At 45.5% G+C, this 18,461-nt stretch overlaps 1 protein-coding gene across 1 annotated transcript in view; it reads right to left on the bottom strand.

The window, feature by feature from the left end:
- LOC117525711 (calpain-2 catalytic subunit-like) overlaps positions 1-18,461 on the bottom strand; it is a 113,848-nt gene that overhangs the window by 32,672 nt on the left and 62,715 nt on the right. The window contains exons 8-19 of the mRNA XM_034187639.1: positions 17,564-17,649; positions 17,272-17,346; positions 9,717-9,877; positions 9,477-9,646; positions 9,251-9,262; positions 8,596-8,807; positions 8,287-8,323; positions 8,141-8,206; positions 8,011-8,068; positions 7,690-7,754; positions 7,520-7,588; positions 6,289-6,367 (exon numbers count right to left, since the gene is read on the bottom strand). Of these exons, the coding sequence (XP_034043530.1) occupies positions 6,289-6,367; positions 7,520-7,588; positions 7,690-7,754; positions 8,011-8,068; positions 8,141-8,206; positions 8,287-8,323; positions 8,596-8,807; positions 9,251-9,262; positions 9,477-9,646; positions 9,717-9,877; positions 17,272-17,346; positions 17,564-17,649 (1,090 nt within the window). The remainder of the gene's footprint in view (positions 1-6,288; positions 6,368-7,519; positions 7,589-7,689; positions 7,755-8,010; positions 8,069-8,140; positions 8,207-8,286; positions 8,324-8,595; positions 8,808-9,250; positions 9,263-9,476; positions 9,647-9,716; positions 9,878-17,271; positions 17,347-17,563; positions 17,650-18,461) is intronic.

Raw genomic sequence — 18,461 nt, 5'->3', positions numbered from 1 at the left:
ACACACCAAAACAGAGAGACACACACACACACGAAAACAGAGACACTAACACAGACACACACACAGAAACAGAGACACACACACACAGAAACATAGAACACACACACAGAAACAGAGATACACACACACAGAAACAGAGACACACACATACAGACACACACACAGACAGAAACAGACAGACACACACACAGAAACAGAGACACACACACACAGAAACAGAGCACACACAGAAACAGAGACACACACACACAGACACACACAGAAACAGAGACACACAGAAACAGAGACACACACAGACACACAGAAGCAGAGACACACACAGACACACAGAAGCAGAGACACACACACACACACAGACACACACACACAGAACAGAGAGACACACACACACACAGACACACACACACAAACACACAGAAAAAGAGAGAGACACACACACAGAAACAGAGAGACACACACAGACAGTCACAGACACACACACAGAAACAGTAAGAGACACACAGACACACACACACAGAGACACACACAGACAGAAACAGACACACACAGAAACAGAGAGACACACACACAAAACAGAGACACACACACAGACACACACACACACACACACACACACACACAGAAACAGAGAGACACACACACAGAAAGAGACACACACACAGAAACAGAGACACTAACACAGACACACACACAGAAACAGAGACACACACACACAGAAACAGAGACACACACACCACAGAAACAGAGACACACACACACAGAAACAGAGACACACACAGAGACACACATATACAGACACACACACACACAGGAAAACAGACAGACACACACCACAGAAACAGAGAGACACCACACAGAAACAGAGACCCACACAAGACACCACACACACACAGAAAACGGAGACACCACACACAGAAAACAGAGACACACACACACACACAGAAACAGAGACACACACACAGAAACAGAGACACACACACAGAAACAGAGAGACACACACACAGAAACAGAGAGACACACACACACAGACACACACAGACAGAAACAGAGAGACACACACACACACACCCCACACACACCACCCCACACACACACACACCACAGAAACAGAGACAACACCCAGACAGAAACATAGAGACACCACAGACACACACAGAGACACACACACACAGAAACAGAGACACACACACAGACACACACACACACACACACACACACACAGAAACAGAGAGACACACACACAGAAAGAGACACACACACAGAAACAGAGACACTAACACAGACACACACACAGAAACAGAGACACACACACACAGAAACAGAGACACACACACACAGAAACAGAGATACACACACACAGAAAACAGAGACACACACAGAGACACACACACACACACACACACACACACACACACAGAAACAGAGACACACACCCAGACAGAAACATAGAGACACACACAGACACACACAGAGACACACACAGAAACAGAGACACACACACACACACACAAACACACACAAACACACACACACACACACACACACACACACACACACACAACACACACACACACACACACACACACACACAGACAGAAACAGAGAGACACACACACACAGAAACAGAGACACACAGAGACAGTCACAGACACACACACACACACACACAGAAACAGAGAGAGACACACACACACAGACACACACACAGACAGAAACAGAGAGACACACACACAGAAACAGAGAGACACACACAGACAGTCACAGACACACACTCAGAAACAGAGAGAGACAACACAGAAACAGAGAGACACACAGAGACAGTCACAGACACACACACGCAGAAACAGAGAGAGAGACACACACACACACAGACAGAAACAGAGAGAGACACACACAGAAACAGAGAGAGACACACACAGAAACAGAGAGACACACACACAGAAACAGAGAGACACACACACACACACACACAGAAACAGAGACACACACAGAAACAGACACACACACACACAGAAACAGAGACACACACACACAGAAACAGAGACACACACAGAAACAGAGACACACACAGAAACAGACACACACACAGAGAAACAGAGACACACACACACAGACACACACAGAAACAGAGAGACACACACACAGACACACACACAGACACACACAGACACAGAAGCAGAGACACACACATACACACACACAGACACACACACACAGAAACAGAGACACACATAGAAACAGAGACACACACACAGACACACACACAGACACACACATACAAACACACAGAAACAGAGAGACACACACAGAAACAGAGAGACACACACACAGAAACAGTGAGAGACACACAGACACACACACACACAGAGACACACACAGACAGAAACAGAGAGAGACACACACAGAAACAGAGAGACACACACACAGAAACAGAGACACACACACAGACACACACACACACACACACACACACACACAGAAACAGTGAGAGACACACAGACACACACACACACACACACAGACACACACAGACAGAAACAGAGAGACACACACACAGAAACAGAGAGACACACACACAGAAACAGAGACACACACACAGACACAAACACACACAGAAACAGAGAGACACACACACAGAAACAGAGACACACACAAACAGAAACAGAGACACACACAGACACACAAACACAGACACACACACACACAGAAACAGAGACACACGCACACACACACACAGAAACAGAGACACACACACAGAAACAGAGAGACACACACACAGAAACAGAGACACACACACAGACACACACAGAAACAGAGACACACACACACACAGAAACAGAGACACACACACACACAGAAACAGACAGACACACACACAGAAACAGAGAGACACACACACACACACAGAAACAGAGACACACACACACACACACACACACAGAAACAGAGAGACACACACACACAGAAACAGAGACACACACACACAGAAACAGAGAGACACACACACAGAAACAGAGACACACACACAGAAACAGAGAGACACACACACACACACAGAAACAGAGACACTAACACAGACACACACACAGAAACAGAGACACACACACACAGAAACAGAGACACACACACACAGAAACAGAGATACACACACACAGAAACAGAGACACACACATACAGACACACACACAGACAGACACACACACAGAAACAGACAGACACACACACACACACACACACAGAAACAGAGACACACACACACAGAAACAGAGACACACACAGAAACAGAGACACACACACACAGAGACACACAGAAACAGAGAGACACACACACACAGAAACAGAGACACACACAGACACACAGAAGCAGAGACACACACAGACACACAGAAGCAGAGACACACACAGACACACACACAGACACACACACACAGAAACAGAGACACACATAGAAACAGAGACACACACACACAGACACACACACACAAACACACAGAAAAAGAGAGACACACACACACAGAAACAGAGAGACACACACAGACAGTCACAGACACACACACAGAAACAGTAAGAGACACACAGACACACACACACAGAGACACACACAGACAGAAACAGAGACACACACAGAAACAGAGAGACACACACACAGAAACAGAGACACACACACAGACACACACACAGAAACAGTGAGAGACACACAGACACACAGACACACAGACACAGACACACACAGACAGAAACAGAGAGACACACACACAGAAACAGAGAGACACACACACAGAAACAGAGACACACACACACACAGAAACAGAGAGACACACACAGAAAACAGAGACACACACAAACAGAAACAGAGACACACACAGACACACACACACACACACACAGAAACAGAGAGACACACACACACACACACACACACACAGAAACAGAGACACACACACACACACACACAGAAACAGAGAGAGACACACACACACACACACAGAAACAGAGACACACACACACACACACAGAAACAGAGAGACACACACACACACAGAAACAGAGACACACACACAAACACACCCAAACAGAGACACACACACAGAAACAGAGAGACACACACACACAGAAACAGAGACACACACACAGACACACACACACACAGAAACAGAGAGACACACACACACAGAAACAGAGACACTAACACAGACACACACACAGAAACAGAGACACACACAGAAACAGAGACACACACACAAAACAGAGACACACACACAGACACACACACACACACACACACACAGAAACAGAGAGACACACACACAGAAAGAGACACACACACAGAAACAGAGAGACACACACACAGAAACAGAGACACACACACACAGAAACAGACACACACACACAGAAACAGAGATACACACACACAGAAACAGAGACACACACAAAGACACACATATACAGACACACACACACACAGAAACAGACAGACACACACACAGAAACAGAGAGACACACACACACAGAAACAGAGACACACACACAGACACACACACACACACACACACACAGAAACAGAGAGACACACACACACAGAAACAGAGACACACACACACACAGAAACAGAGACACACACACAGAAACAGAGACACACACACAGAAACAGAGAGACACACACACACAGACACACACAGACAGAAACAGAGAGACACACACACACACACACACACACACACAGAAACAGAGACACACACACACACACACAGAGACACACACCCAGACAGAAACAGAGAGAGACACACACAGACACACACAGAGACACACACACAGAAACAGGCACACACACACACACACACACACAGAGAGAGACACACAGAGACAGAAACAGAGAGACACAGACACACAGAAACAGAGACACACACACACACACACACACAGAAACAGAGACACACACACACAGAGAAACAGAGAGACACGCACACAGAAACAGAGACACACACACACAGACACACACACAGAAACAGAGAGACACACACAGAAACAGAGAGACACACACACACACACACACACACACACACAGAGACACATACACACACACACACAGACACACACACAGACAGAAACAGAGAGAGACACACACAGACACACACAGAAACAGACACACACACACACACACACACACACAGAGACAGAAACAGAGAGACAGAGACACACAGAAACAGAGACACACACACACACACACAGAGAAACAGAGAGACACGCACACAGAAACAGAGACACACACAGAAACAGAGAGACACACACAGAAACAGAGAGAGAGACACACACACACACACACACACAGACAGAAACAGAGACACACACACACAGAAACAGAGAGAGACACACACAGAAACAGACACACACACACACACAGACAGAAACAGAGAGACACACACACACACACACACAGAAACAGAGACACACACACACACACACAGACACACACACAGACAGAAACAGAGAGACACACACACACAGACACACACACACACAGAAACAGAGAGACACACACACATAAACAGAGACACACACACACAGACACACACTGCTGGGGTTGGAGTAATTTGGGCATTAAGGACTTCCTCCAGCTTTAAGATTTTTACAGTCTGATGGGGATTCGAACTGAGGATGTTGTGGACTGTCACCTATCCAGCAGTTTTTAAAGAGGACCTGGTCCAGTGGCCTTCATGGGCTACATCTCTTCATCGTTTCTGTCACTGCTGTGACTTAAACTCTGTGATGTGCGTTAAACCTGATCCCTCTGTCCAGGTGGATTCTGTGGATCTTCATCATCCTAATGCAGTCAAACAGATACTGAAGGATTCTGCATGGTCTGCTGAAGCTTGCGGTTATGGAGAAAGAAAGGTTCTCAGGGAACTCAGATGGACTCTGCTGTAGGCAGATTGTGCCATGTGGTCCCTGGTGGAATCGATCAATTTAATTCAGTTTAATCTAATCATCTTATAACGCGCCAAATCACAACAAACGTTGCCTCAAGGTGTCTCACACAGAACAGTTCAAAATAACATTGATCGTGGAAGTCCATGAAGTCAACATATTGAAAACCTGTCAGGAATCATGACCCTTGAAGGTCCAGCAGTCTGCAGGCTTTTTGTTGTAGATCACCTCAGCACCTGATTTCATGCACTGATTTCATGTGGCTAGATGTGTTTCAAGATCTTTGAACTATCCTAGACGTCCTGACATCTTTCAGAAATACTTGAACCCCCCTAAAAAAAACCTAGACACCCGAAGTCTTACCAGCCTCGACCAACGCTGCCCGCATCTCATGGCTGCTCATCGTACCCGAGCTGTCCACGTCATGATGCCGAAAGGTTTCCTGCAAGATGAGAAAGACCACAAGAAGATGTTACACAGCTTCTCCAGTCACAGCAACACAAGCCTAGAACTCCTTCAGAGTTGTCTGGGTCGGAAACAACACTGAAGAGTGTTGTGGTCGAGAAAAGCACATTTGGTTTATGGCCAACAACTGTGGTGGGTGTTCCTAATTCAACGTCCCTCAAAACATATGACATTGTTAATATTCACACTTCGGCCAGATCCAGACCTCAGCACGATCCAACCTTGGCAAGATCCAGACCTCGGCAACATCCAGACCTAGGCCACATCCGGACCACAGCCAGATCCAGACCTCAGCCAGATCCAGACCTCAGCAAGATTCAGACCTCGGCCAGATCCAGACCTCGGCCAGATCCAGACCTCAGTCAGATCCGGACCTCGGCCAGATCCAGACCTCGGTAAGATCCAGACCTAGGCCACATCTGGACCTCAGCCAGATCCGGACCTCAGCCACATCCGGACCTGAGCCAGATCCAGACCTCAGTCAGATCCGGACCTCGGCCAGATCCAGACCTCGGCAAGCTCCAGACCTCAGTAAGATCCAGACCTCGGTAAGATCCAGACCTCGGTAAGCTCCAGACCTGGGTAAGATCCAGACCCCGTTAAGCTCCAGACCTTGGTAAGATCCAGACCTTGGTAAGCTCCAGACCTGGGTAAGATCCAGACCTCGGTAAGCTCCAGACCTTGGTAAGATCCAGACCTTGGTAAGCTCCAGACCTGTGTAAGATCCAGACCCCGTTAAGCTCCAGTCCTCTGTAAGCTCCAGACCTGGGTAAGATCCAGACCTTGGTAAGATCAAGACATGGCTGTGGAAAGAGGATTTGGGTTGGGGTGCTGTCGTGGGTTCTCCTATTAATCCAACAAGAATACATCCAAAAAGACTGACAGACAATATTGAAATGCCTACTCTGTGACAGGACACACATAAAATATATCAATAATAATAATCAATAGCTGATTGGTAAAAGGTGAGTTGGTGTTGTAATTAATGGTACCAGATCCCATTATGCTTTGGTTCTAAACCCGGTCCAGTTACAGAACGATTCATTAACATTTAACTGTTTTATTGATCTGACAATGTTTTTGTCCTCGGTCGGTCCAACTGGACAAAAGCACGGAGACTTGTCCTCACCAAATATTTCTGGATCTTCATCCACAGAGAATGAAACTCCACCAGACCGAGTGAGGCGCTGCCGTCAGTCTGAGTGCAGGTCAAAGGTCAAACAGGAAGTGGAGTGGAGAGAAACTGATACTCGTCAGGTCACGTGACCCACCGGAATCAGAAGTGCAGGAAAAGGATACGTCCAGCAGGCTGACCATGTTCCTGCAGGTCTGCAGACTGAAGCCGTCGGTTTTTACCTCTGACCCTTCAAACAAACACAACGGTCACAGGTCACAGTTCAGAGGTCAGTTCAGATGGAGAAGACATTTTGAAAATGCCAATGAATCTTCTCATGTGCTGTTAGTCAGAATAGGATGACAGGCCAAGTGGCCCCGCCCCCTGGCTGTGGCCCCGCCCCCTGGCCGTGGCCCCGCCCCCTGGCCCTATCCCCTGCGTGTGTAGCTTTAATGAGTGTTGCTACATTAAAGTGTTCAGCAGGGAAAAATAAATGAAACTCTCACTCTGACTGATCACTTTGTTCAAAATCTGCTGGAGCTCAGTGACTGAAACTTGTGAATCCTGTGAAAAGAAACAAGTAGAAAATCAGATCACGTCTCCTTCCAGATGTGGGCCTGTTTGTGACTTTGTGACCTTTCCGGAGATCTGCTGGAAGAGATGTTTGAAGTGAGGATCCACGTCTGTCTCACCGACATCCGGCTGGAAGAAAAACAGATAGGAAATGAAGCTAAACCAGGTTTCATGACACCAGGTGATGTGTGAGGACACGATGAACGAACCTCTGTGATGTCGGCGCTGATGTCCTCCTCCATCGGACTGAAACAAACCACCGCACAGTGTGGATCAGAACTGGGTCGGCCAATACGTTGTATTATTATTGCTGTTTCACTAACCAACCCAAATGTAAACATCAACTGATTAACGGGTCATCAATAACCGTTCGTTTTACTGAAGCTTCTACAGTTCCGGGTTAGACGAGAGATAAAATAACCAGAAACTTAACCAAACCACAAACTACTGTAACCTTAACCTAGTCATAGATGAAGTATACTCTTGGGAGGGGTCTGAGCCGGAGTCGGCGGTCTGACCTGGTGTCCGCCTGTTTCTCGGTGAACACCCTCAGGATGAAGCTCCCTTTGCGATGCGGTTCGAAGGTGGACGGAATGATGGCATACTCTCCAGGTGGTAGTTTGAATCTGTCGCAAACTTCTCTCAAGTTGATAAAGGTCTGACTGCGTGCCACCGATGTGGTCCTGAGCAGGACGTCTGGACCCAGACGGACGTTATTACGACCCTGAAACTGCTCGTCAAGAAGACCAGAACACTGATGAACCTGGACTGAAGCCAATCTGGTTTGCAATATATAATTTATACTTCTGCCTTCTCCATGATGAACATGTCAGGAGAAGGAAATATAAATGTTTGAACATAAATACCATGGATGAAAGAATGAATGAGTGAGTGAATGAGTGGTACTTTTTAATCCACTTTGGATTTGAATGTGACTGTTTGATGCTGTCCCTGATCCATTTAACTCAGGTAAAAGTTCAGTCCAAACTAACTGGACTTCCTTTTGAGTTTTGCAACCTTGAAGACTAAAAAGGACATCTAGACTTCTGGGTGTCACCATGAAATGAGAACTGGTCTGTGAGACTGGGTGTGCATGCTGCTTTAGTAGCCGGCACGGAAGACGTGATTATGTGACTGATATTTGGACATGAAGGCAGCAGCTGTTGGACCCACCTCATCAGGAACCTGAAGAACAAACAGAACCAGCAGTGTGTCTTTGTGTCAGATAACACATATATAAAAGGACAGCTTTGTCCTGCTTTTTGAGACATCAGCTTCAGTAAAATGGCCCAGGGGCCCTGTTTGAGCACCAAAAGTGTCAACTGTCCAAAAGTCTTTTTCAGGGAGTTCCAACACTTTGCAACAAAATAAAGAGATTTCATTTGGACTCGCTCTGTACCTGGTAGATGACGTAGCCTATGGTGTTGAGATCCCGTCCAAAGCGTCTCTCCCTTCGTCCATCCTTCTGCATCAGACCAATCAGTACAGTACAGCCGTCCTCACCGTCGTGAGGGTCGTCGTCCACGTCCCCCAAGCGGATTACGAACTGAGGATTGGAGCAGAACGTGGCTGCAGAGAGAAGAAGAGGAAAATCAGACTGAGCCAGTTAAGATCTGCATCAGTGATGGACAACACGCACCGGGGTAGTTCCTGCAGCCTCCAGCAGTGGAACCGACCCGCCACACGCCCTCAAAGTCTGAGTAGTTCCAGCAGCTCAGACTGTTGCTGGACAGAGTGTCAGGAGTCAAGTTACAGATCTCCAGACGGGAGAACTGACGCAGAAAGTCAGTGTAGGACATCCTGCAGCACAAAAACAGCAAAGTTTCCCACGTGCACCTGAACGCATCACCAGCTGCTGAGTTCATTCAACTCGGATCAAAAGTCTGTGTCATTAAACTCTGTCAAACCTGATCTCATATCGCAACAGAATCATTTAATCGTCCAACTAAGCTGAAATATTTAGTAAGAAACGATCTGAGTCCACACTGACGCCATTGTACGTTCTGGTTGATATATATTTGGACATCGACAGTTTTGTCACTGCAGATTGTTTGATCGACAGCAAGTGGGACAATGTCCAGGACATGATATCCCATTATGCTAAACTGTCAGCTTGATTCATTGTCTTTTTTGGAGACAAAGTGTAACAGGCACTAATGTATTTACCCCCTTCCCACCCAAAAAGAAAGAAAGAAAGAAAGAATCAGGACTCGTGGTGGCTTGACACAGGAAACAGTAGGAGACCAATGCAGACTCACAGGCATAGTTGGTTTCGATGGATAAAAGGCTTTAACTGATGACCAGGCATTGTTTTCAGTACACAGATAGTCAGAGTTACAGGCAGAGGTATCAGACATAGTACAGGCTGGGTTGTGGTCCAGACAGGAGCAGAGTTCATACAGACGGCGTCAAGGAATATAACGGGAAAAACAAAAGCAGAGTCAAAAATAGGCTGAGTTCAGTGTAAAGGTGAGGGGAGGTCGGAGTACACAAGCAAGGTCAAAAAACACAAGAGAGCAAACAGGACGAGAACGAAAGGCGACGGAGTGAACAAAGTCAACAATCGGGCACTGAGCTGTGGAACTGTGAGGGCTTAAATAAGGAGCAAACTAATGAGGGTGTGATGAGGTGCAGGTGTGTGGACGGTTCTGGAAAGAGGTGTGGTTTAGTGAATCAAAGAAGAGGGACATGTTCCAAACAAACAACAAAGTGTGAGTGAAACAAAAGAGATGAAACAAGAAACACTGTGAGTATACTGTGAAAAACAGGAAACCTAATAATAAACCAAACTAGGACGGAACTGATACTGACTGAGACATAACAGAGGTCAAATTGTTTTTCATATTCAGGTATAAGGGTGTTTGTGACCAGAAGGTCACAGGTTCTGTTCCCTAATCAGACAGGAAAATCACTAAGGTGCCTTTGAGCAAAGTCCTGCCCTGGTGTGCATCTGGATAGAAAAGTGCTTCAGAAATGCAGGGCCATTATCACCACAACTACAAATAAAATAGAACGTACCAGTTTGACTTTTAGCTGCTGATTGATTGATTGATAAATAAAGAACTGTCAGGTTTTCACTTCAGGCTGAACCCCAACACAGCGACACAGAGGTAGACATGTCAAGTTAAAGTATTTATTTAACCAGCTGCAGTGAAGACTCCAAAATTCAGCCAACAGACTCGAGAAAACATAGAAGAGAATCAACAAGGCAACAATCCAGAAACTAACCAGGAGAATCCAGAAGAGAGACCAGTGCTTCTCTCACCTGCTCGCTAAATTTCACACAACAGTCTTCCTCCTTCAGCTTCCACCACCTGATCCTTTGTTGAGCTCTCACTCTCTTCTTCTTCTTTACCTCTAAAGTCATCCTACAAACAACCATCCTATGCTGTCTAACGACACTCTCTCCTGCCACCACCTTACAGTCTGTGATTTCTTTTAGCTTGCATCTCCTACAAAGAATGTAGTCCACCTGTGTGCACCTTCCTCCACTCTTATATGTTACCCTGTGCTCCTCCCTTTTCTAAAGTAGGTATTTACCACAGCCATTTCCATCCTTTTTGCAAAATCAACTACCATCTGTCCTTCCTCATTCGTATCCTTGATACCATATCTACCCATTACTTCCTCATCACCTCTGTTCTCTTCACCAACATGTCCATTGAAGTCTGCTCCTATCAATCAATCAATCAATTTTTTTATATAGCGCCAAATCACAACAAACAGTTGCCCCAAGGCGCTTTATATTGTAAGGCAAGGCCATACAATAATTATGTAAAACCCCAACGGTCAAAAACGACCCCCTGTGAGCAAGCACTTGGCTACAGTGGGAAGGAAAAATTCCCTTTTAACAGGAAGAAACCTCCAGCAGAACCAGGCCCAGGGAGGGGCAGTCTTCTACTGGGACTGGTTGGGGCTGAGGGAGAGAACCAGGAAAAAGACATGCTGTGGAGGGGAGCAGAGATCGATCACTAATGATTAAATGCAGAGTGGTGCATACAGAGCAAAAAGAGAAAGAAACAGTGCATCATGGGAACCCCCCAGCAGTCTATGTCTATAGCAGCATAACTAAGGGATGGTTCAGGGTCACCTGATCCAGCCCTAACTATAAGCTTTAGCAAAAAGGAAAGTTTTAAGCCTAATCTTAAAAGTAGAGAGGGTGTCTGTCTCCCTGATCTGAATTGGGAGCTGGTTCCAGAGGAGAGGAGCCTGAAAGCTGAAGGCTCTGCCTCCCATTCTACTCTTACAAACCCTAGGAACTACAAGTAAGCCTGCAGTCTGAGAGCGAAGCGCTCTATTGGGGTGATATGGTACTACGAGGTCCCTAAGATAAGATGGGACCTGATTATTCAAAACCTTATAAGTAAGAAGAAGAATTTTAAATTCTATTCTAGAATTAACAGGAAGCCAATGAAGAGAGGCCAATATGGGTGAGATATGCTCTCTCCTTCTAGTCCCCGTCAGTACTCTAGCTGCAGCATTTTGAATTAACTGAAGGCTTTTTAGGGAACTTTTAGGACAACCTGATAATAATGAATTACAATAGTCCAGCCTAGAGGAAATAAATGCATGAATTAGTTTTTCAGCATCACTCTGAGACAAGACCTTTCTGATTTTAGAGATATTGCGTAAATGCAAAAAAGCAGTCCTACATATTTGTTTAATATGCGCTTTGAATGACATATCCTGATCAAAAATGACTCCAAGATTTCTCACAGTATTACTAGAGGTCAGGGTAATGCCATCCACAGTAAGGATCTGGTTAGACACCATGTTTCTAAGATTTGTGGGGCCAAGTACAATAACTTCAGTTTTATCTGAGTTTAAAAGCAGGAAATTAGAGGTCATCTATGTCTTTATGTCTGTAAGACAATCCTGCAGTTTAGCTAATCCTATCACCACTCTTTCATACTTGGGCACACTCTCCACCACCTTATCTAACACACTCCAGAAATCTTATTTCTCCTTCATCTCACAACCTACCTGTGGGGCATATGCACTGATGATATTCATCGTCACTTCTTCAATTTTCAACTTCACACTCATCACCCTGTCAGACACTCGCTTAACCTCCAACATCCTTTTAACATACTCTTCCTTTAAAATGGCCCCAACACCATTTCTCTTCCTGTCCTCACCATGGTACAACAACTTGTACCCACCGCCAATGCTCCTGCTTTTACTTCCCTTCCACTTGGTCTCTTGCACACAAAATATGTCTACCTTTCTCCTCTCCATCATATCAGCCAGCTCTCTCCCTTTACCAGTCATACTACCAACATTCAAAGTCCCCACTCTCATTTCCACCCTTCTAGTTTTATTCTTCTCCTGCTGTTTGTTGAAACATTCTCCTCCTCTTCTTCGTTGTCTTCACCCAGCAGTAGCCCAATTTCCACCGGCACCCTGTTGGGCAACAGCATCGGTGGCAGACGTTGTTAGCCCGAGCCGCGACCGATCCGGTATGGAAATTCAATTCTTATTCTGCATAGTTGGGTTGGTTAATTTTACACCGGATGCCCTTCCTGACACAACCCTCCTCATTTATCTGGGCTTGGGACCGGCACTCAGAATGTACTGGCTGCACATGTGGCTGAGTTGCCGATGTTAATAAATACCTTAGAAATATTACTGATACCAAATGCATGGACATGACATTTTTTGATCAAGTAAGCACACACATGGGAGGACCTTCTTTATCGTGGATGATGTTAATGGATGTCTATGGATGGAGTTCCCACAAGCTCTGTCCGTGAGAGAACCAGGTCTGATCAACTTCACATGAGATTCAATAAATTATCGTTTTCTTATAACAGAGTTTCTTTGATCCAGGACAGACCCAGAAAACCATGGCTTAACCCCAAGGAAGGAACTAAAATACTGTGGGGGTGATTACAAAGTGAAGACAGGTGCATATACCATGTGTGTAGACTAGAGAGAATAATGCAACTAAGGAGCCAGACAGAGAGAGAGAGAGAGAGAGAGAGAGAGAGAGAGAGAGAGAGAGAGAGAGAGAGAGAGAGAGAGAGAGAGAGAGAGAGAGATTAAACAATACTAGAGGGGCTAGAGAACAGAGAGTAAACATCATCAGAGGGAGCCAGAGAACAAAGAGAGAGAACACAAGATATAATGGACAGAGTAATGAATACCAGAGGGAGCCAGAGAAGACAGAGAGAGACAGAGAGAGAATTATTAAAGCTCTCAACCTCTGGATCTGTTCCCAAATGTTTCAAATCTGCAGTGATTAAACAATTACTTAAGAAATCTAATCTTGACCCTAGTATATTGAAAAACTATAGACCGATATCAAAACTATCATTTTGCTCTAAAATTCTGGAAAAGGTGGTTTCACAGCAGCTCGTGGACCACCTTACTGAGAATAATCTTTTTGAGCCATTGCAGTCTGCTTTTAGAAAATATAATTGCACAGAGACGGCTCTCACTAAAGTGGTGAATGATCTTCATTTTGGGATTACTGGGAATGCCCTTGCGTGGTTGACGTCATACTTGACCAGTCATTCTCACTGTGTTTTGTACAATAACACCACCTCTAACCTTAGTGACATGAAATTTGGGGTTCCGCAGGGGTCCATCTTAGGCCCCCTGCTTTTCCCCCTTTATATAGCACCCCTTGGGCACATATTGCAGTGTTTTGAGATTACCTTTTACTGCTATGCTGATGCTACTGTTATACATGCAGATAGCTGCTGGTAATCTCATCGACATAAAATCCTTAGAGGACTGTCTTGCATCAGTGAAAAGCTGGATGTCTAGCAACTTCCTACTTTTAAACAAGACTGAAATGATGGTTCTTGGTCCAGTGAGACAACGGCATCAATTTGAGGCATTGAGGCGATGAGGCTTTTAGCAGGCTGACATCGTTGAATAGGTGGCTGGTGCAATTTTGTAGACAGCAAGGCATTAGTTTTATTGGTAACTGGCCTTCGTTCTGGGCCCGCCGTGGCTTGCTGATGCCGAATGGCCTCCACCCTACTGGGGAAGGTGCCACCATCTTGTCTGCGAACATAGATAGAGTTCTACAGAGAGGGTAACATTAGCATTTTACAGCAGGCCACGGAGCAGGTGATTAAAGACCCTGAAAGGCTTATGACAAATGTGGGTGTGGAATCCATTAGCTTAGCGAGGAAATTAGTGCATAAATTGCACTACGGTGATAGTGCATTTTATGTGCCAGGGAGGGAAATTTATCAAGTTGAGACTGTGGCCTGCTGCCGTAGACGTATCCATAAAAGTATAGAGGGGTATGCTTTGAAAACTTAATACCCATTCCTACATTGGATGATGTTGAAATTGAGGATGACCCGATATGGCTGTTCCAGCAATATCAAATATTTTGTGTCTGCTACCTACAACCTGCGTGGAATGTCTCAAACATAAACCTGCTTCTAGGCATCTTATATATGCTACTCTGGAACCACCCCTAAATCCAAACAGTCCAACTGTCAACCCCTCTGAGGTCCTTAGTCTGGGTCTCATTAACATAAGGTCACTATCCACAAAATCATTGTTGATTAATGATCTAATTATGAATCATCACTTAAGTATGATTTTTTTTAATGTGAAACCTGGCTTAAACCTACAGCTGTCCTCCCCTTAAATGCGGCCTGGGGGAGGTGATGGTCTAGTGGTTAAGCGTTGGGCTTGAGACCAGAGGATCCTCGGTTCAAATTCCAGCCTGACTGGAAAATCACTAAGGGCCCTTGGCCAAGGTCTTCAATCCCCAAGTTGCTCCCGGTGTGTAGTGGGTGGCTTACATGGCAGCAGCCTGACTTCGGGGTGAATATGAGCTATTGGGTAGCACTTTGAGCGTCTGATGCAGATGGAAAAGCATATATAAATGCAGTCCATTTACCATTTACAATTTTCCTTACCACTGTCACCTGTGTTCTTGCTCTGGGGATTGGTAAGGTTAGACTTTACTTCTGTGATGAGCCTTGAGGCAACTGTGGTGTGATTTGGCGCTATAGAGGGTTTTCATTCACGTGACTGATTTGCTCCCGTCTCCATCGTGGATTACTACGCGGCTGGTGTGTGAAAGAAAATAGAGAGAATGAAAGCTTATTATGAGGCTTTAATCCCTCTAGTTAAAGCTGTTTATGGTGATCGATGTGTAAAAGTTGGTTCAGTGGATCGGTATGTTGTACCAGATTGTGAATTTAATGACGATGTAACGAAGTGGCCGGCAGTTTCACAGCGTAAGCTTAATATGGCCAGAACCAAGCAGACTGCCCGTAAATCCACCGGAGGAAAAGCTCAGAGGAAGCAGCTCCCTACCAAAGCCACCTGGAAGAGCGCTCGGGCTACCGTTGGTGTGAAGAAGCCTCACCGTTACAGGCCTGGCACCATGGCACTGACAGAGATCCGCCACTACCAGAAATCCACCGAGCTGCTGATCCACAAGCTGCCGACCAGGTCAGCCTCACCGGCCTCCTGCAGAGCATCACAGCAGGGCTCTGAAAGCGGAGGTCGGTCTTGAAGTCCTGAGCAATTTCTCTCACCAGGCGCTGGAAGGGCAACTTGCGGATCAGCACCTTGGTGAATTTCTGGTAGCGGCAGATCCCTCTCAGCGCCACGGTGCCGCACCTGTAACGGTGAGGCTTCTAAACACTGATGGTAGCTGGAGCGCTCTTCCGGGCAGCTTTGGATTTATGGGTGGTCTGCTTGGTTCTGGCCATATTAAAGCTTCCTTCAGATCTGCTGAGCCAGGTCTCTGTGTCACTTAGAAAGCTCATAACACTCCACTGCTTGATGCACAATAACTGCTGGCAGCCTGTAAAATGAGCGACCTGCCTCATTTTTTATCACCTCTGTTTGAACAACTGACGACAGCACAAAAGTTGACCATTGTTGAAGCTTCTGCAATTGTTCACCAAATGCACGTAGCGCATCACAGCGGCCACCGCGTCGTAATCCATAATGGCCGCATGGCGCAAAAATCACGTGACCGATAAGTCACATGAAAACCCTCTATATAAATGAAAATAAATGAAATGAAAGAAGACAGACACCAGGGGACAGGAGTGAGGACAGCAGAGAAGGTAAGCACCCAAGCATTTTGTCACTGTCACACGTTCTGAAAGTATATAAATAGAGAAGTAGTTTAAGACTTTAACGGCTGAAATGTTTCAGTGTTTGAGTCATGTTTTACAGTTTGATTGTTTGTTAGTTATGCTGACCAGAACTCTCCATCCTCGGCGGAGTGGTCCAGCTTCTTCTTCTCTTCTGGCTCCACACTGTTCCATTCCTTTGAACTAACAAAGTGATGTTTCAGAGTTTGTTAAATAAAACTCTGATGGTGATTGTACACTAAAAGTTAAATAATAACTGCTCATGCTAACTGCTGAAATGCCAGCAGGTAAATGCTAGCTGCTAATGCATGCTTATTGTCATATAAATCTTAAACATTATTCACTGAATCAGAATTTTAAAAGTTGAAATGTGATGTGAGACACGGTGGCGTGAACCCACCCGTCGCTCCAGGCACCGGTCCACTCCACCTGACCCCAGGGGTTCCTGATCCTCAGCAGCTCCACCACAGAACCAAAGCGATGGACCTGCAAGGAAGTACAGTGTCAGCCAGCGCCCTCTGCAGGTGAAGTTCCTATAGTCCACAATCCAGACAAAGTCCCCTCCACAGGGGACCATAAATACTCGGGCTGGGCAAGTTAATGTGTTATTATCGCGTTAATGCATTAATTAATTAACACCAACAATTTTTGTATTGCATGTTAACGCAGTTGTTTTTGGTTATTTTTATTATGAGTCTGTTGCTCACAGGCTTTTGTTTTGCAAGTCTGTCGCTGACTGCTGCGATTAATCATAGAAAATCATGTGATTAATTGCGATTAAAATTTTTATTTGTTGCCCTGCTCTAATAAATACTTTAGGAATCAAGGGTTAAGCCGCAAAATAGGGCAGTGACACAAAGCTGCTGTGCCAGCACAAAAAGCACTGAGAAGCAGAAGGAGATCTGCAGAAAGTCATCAGATGGATCAGGTTTATTGACCAGAGAGTCAGCTGATGTTCATCTTGTAGTGCAGCCAGACTTCATCTGGATCTTTCGGGAAGCTCCAGGAAGTCCAGAGATGCTACAAGGCTGTCAGAATGGGATCATGTCAGGTCAGGTGTGGGATTGTGTGCTGATGTCACAGAACCACAGAACCACACTGGATCCTGGATAACAACCATCCAGGCAGACAACCTGTCCATGAAATTATCATCTGGATCATTCCATATGTAATCAACTTCAGGACTTGGTCTTGGATTTGCTGTATGGTCACATGTTTTGTAGATTGTGGGCTCTCAGTGTGAAAAATCCCAAATATAAGGTTTAAGTCCAATAGCTTTCTTTCCAGAAAAAGAGGTA

Source organism: Thalassophryne amazonica, chromosome 15 (genome assembly GCF_902500255.1).
Source record: "Thalassophryne amazonica chromosome 15, fThaAma1.1, whole genome shotgun sequence".
NCBI lineage: Eukaryota > Metazoa > Chordata > Actinopteri > Batrachoidiformes > Batrachoididae > Thalassophryne > Thalassophryne amazonica.
The sequence above is the reverse complement of the archived record's forward strand: the minus strand, read 5'-3'. Positions and strand labels throughout refer to the sequence as shown.